At 34.8% G+C, this 3,130-nt stretch overlaps 1 protein-coding gene across 2 annotated transcripts; it reads right to left on the minus strand.

The window, feature by feature from the left end:
• Positions 1-685: 685 nt before the first annotated feature.
• Positions 686-2,770, minus strand: LOC103493930 (uncharacterized). Of its 2 annotated transcripts, XM_051081106.1 has the most exons (4): positions 2,087-2,284; positions 1,620-1,923; positions 1,331-1,479; positions 686-1,200 (listed from the first exon to the last, which is right to left on the minus strand). In XM_051081106.1, exons 2-4 carry the CDS (start codon positions 1,909-1,911, stop codon positions 1,084-1,086), a joined length of 558 nt encoding a protein of 185 aa, XP_050937063.1. In that variant the 5' UTR covers positions 1,912-1,923; positions 2,087-2,284; the 3' UTR covers positions 686-1,083. The 2 variants fall into 2 exon arrangements, with proteins under 2 accessions (XP_050937063.1, XP_008453120.1); XM_008454898.3 differs by having other exon boundaries at positions 1,620-2,770.
• Between the last annotated feature and the right edge of the window lie 360 nt (positions 2,771-3,130).

Consider the following 3,130-nt stretch of genomic DNA (forward strand, 5'->3'; position numbering starts at 1 on the left):
ATATAATGGTGTAGGAATTAAGTGGCAATCCATCACATCCCAACTAGCCTTTCAATTATGCATATTCACTGTAGCTATGCATGAGGCCAATGTCACATTGCACTATACATTTGTCATTCTGTCTTAGGTTTTTTTTTTCTTTTGCCTTTTCTACTTTCTAATAATTATATCTTAACTTTCATTTTTACAAAGAAAAAACTTTATACTGTTCTTGGTCTATGAACGGCTCCAAGAGTTAACTAGTTACCAACAAATAGTTACAAAAATATAGGTAAACAGAAGGTAATTTCAAGAAAAATTAACCCATTTGGTAATTTTGAATCATAATCAAAGAATGGGACAAAATCATTAATCTATTTGATTAGTTCCAAGAAAAGATGTTAGAAAAGACTTAATACCGTACAATGCTTAGCTAAACTCGAGATGACAGTGATGCAAATCCACATCAACTCAACTGTGCTCCTCATGAGTTGTAAGCATTAAAGCAAGTGGGAAGTTGCTTTTTTGAGTTCAACCTCGACTTAATAGAGAATCCAACCATCAAACCTTTAGAAAAAAATGAGATTATAATTCATTATTCTCATTTTCACAAAGGTGTAAAACAGAAGCAACAGTAAATCAGAAGAATTTGTCAGTTCTGCAAACAGATAATCAGAATGGTAATAAGAAGAAGAAGAAGAAGAAGAAACAAACTGAGCTATCTTTTTTTTTTTTTTGCTCAAGTCTCATTTCATTAGTGAAAAAAACTGTGAATTTACAAAGATGTTTGAAGAATCTCAACTGGTTTCCACTATATACCCACCCTGCTAGAACTTATGCACACAGTTTTTGGTTCTCTTTTTCTCCCCAAGATTGAAGAAAAAAGTTTTAAACAACTCTTTTACAGCCACCATCCTAATATCATTATCAGTAATGTGTTGGTGAAGAATTCTTCTTGAATTAAAAGGCTCATTTGGCCTATCTCTCCTTTTTTGCTTTTTTTGTGTTTTTTTTTTTTCCTCTTAGGAGAAGCTTAAAGAGCCTTAGGACAATCTGTGCCACCCTGTCTCTCAATAGCATGTGGGAAATAGGAAACATAAATGATTAGCTTCCAGCTTCTGAGATGCTATGCAATGAAGGTTGCCATGTTCTTGATCTGGCTGTGGCCGAGGTTGTCGACGTACTTGTCCTAGGTCGGTTGTTTTTCTCATGTTTGTTCGCCTGGAAAAAAAATTGTGCAATTCATTTAGAAAGAATTGTGTTTTTAACTCAACTCAAAATAGAGACAACTTTTGTTGTAAAAACATCCTTCAAAATTAAAAATTCCTCTTGATGTTTGTTAAAAATTCACCTGAATTTGATCTTCCGATACAGATCTTCCAGCTGCTGCATCTGAACTTCTGGTTGTACGTTCTTTCCTCCTGTCTGGCTTATCAGCTGCTTCTAACTGACTTTGTTTAACTTTTGCTTGTTTCTTTGCTGATAAACCTTTCATGACCTCTGAAAACCACAAAGCAAAGAAGCCACTAATTCAAGTTAATCCTAAACAGCTTAAGAGTAAAGAGATATTCCAAGAGTTTTAAAAGTTGGATATGACAAAACAAGCAGAAACAAGAGGAAGAAAGATAGATAAAACTAACCTTGAGTAGTGATGAGTCTGTAAACTTGGCCAAGAACAAGCATGTCAGCTGGGCGAAGAAGCTTGATTCGAGTTAAACGAACCGAATTACTACTGGTTTCATTGCTTGTTTGATTGCTGTTATTACTTTCATTTGGTGTAAACATGGTAGTAGAGATGAGAAGAGCAACATAGTGACCAGGATTCATCTTCATAATCTCTCTAGCAGTTACAGGCCAATACAATTTGTCTTCTTTCCCACTCGGGTGTTGTATCACAAGTGTTGCTGCATCAATGGCTTGACAATTTCCCATCTCTAGTTCTCTCTGAAATTGTGGGAGATATGAGGATAATGAGCAAAGCAAGAAGGGAGGGGCTGTGAAGAGAGAACCAATCTTTTTTATAGCCACTTAAGAAACACTCATTCACCAGCAGCCTTAAATTCTTATCTGTTTAATAGATCATTGAGGGTAAAAAAAAGCTACTCACTCAGGTGATAAAGAAGGGCAAGATTGTCCAACAAGTTATGAGGTGGTGAGCTATGATTGGGTGGGTAGAGGAACAGAGGATCTGGTGCCAAAGGTGAAAATACAGCTTCAAGTCTTGATATACACATTACATGATGAATACATTCTCTCTCATCACTTCTCTTTTTTCTTTCTCTTTACCTCCCAATAGTTTCTCTTTTCATTTGGCCATTTTTTATACCCCCCCCCCCCCCCCCATCTCACACATCAATTCAAATCGAGACCACCACTTTGTAAATGAAAAAGAATATATGAATATTAATAAATGAAATGGGGATGTATACATTTTGAATGTCATGCTCTCAAAGTTATGATTCCACAGGACCACAAAAGAAGACAAATTTTTCCTTCAGAAAATGTCAAATATTTCCCACAACACCAAAAAGAAAAATAAACTTCAATCTTCTACTTCTAGTGGTTCTCCTTGGATTACATAACTGAGAGTAGTTTTCAAGTAGCCCACAAGAAAACAGACCAGAATTGGAGGTAAAAAAAAAAAAAAAATCTTGTGGGTACCTCCCAAATCCAACCCATTAATCCCCATCTCCTTCACTATATACAGACAATGAGAATTTTCTTTCAAAAAAGGGTAAAAATAAAATCTTAATAAAGCAATTAGAGATAAAGTTCATCAATTCCATAGCTTCAAGAATGAAACAAAACATCCACAAGGTTGAAAAAAAACAAAAAAGAAAATACCCCTTAGTAACAGTATAATGAGTGGTGTCCCATCAAAGGGTGTTCATCTATTACTTTTTTGGTTATGTATTACATTACAAACTCTTTCTATTCATTACAAACAATTCCCCCTTTCAAAAAGGAAATTTACCCTTTTTCTTAAAGGTTCCATCAAACTCAGCCTTACTAACCAAAAAGCTTCTTCTTCTTCTTCTTCTTCTTCTTCTTCTGGGTATTTTCTACTGATTAAAATGGTTTTATTATACATTAAAATCGTACTTAACAAACAACAACAAACCCCATTGTTGGGTTTGTTTAATGGATCAAG

Source organism: Cucumis melo, chromosome 2, assembly GCF_025177605.1.
Source record: "Cucumis melo cultivar AY chromosome 2, USDA_Cmelo_AY_1.0, whole genome shotgun sequence".
Taxonomy (NCBI): Eukaryota; Viridiplantae; Streptophyta; class Magnoliopsida; order Cucurbitales; family Cucurbitaceae; genus Cucumis; species Cucumis melo.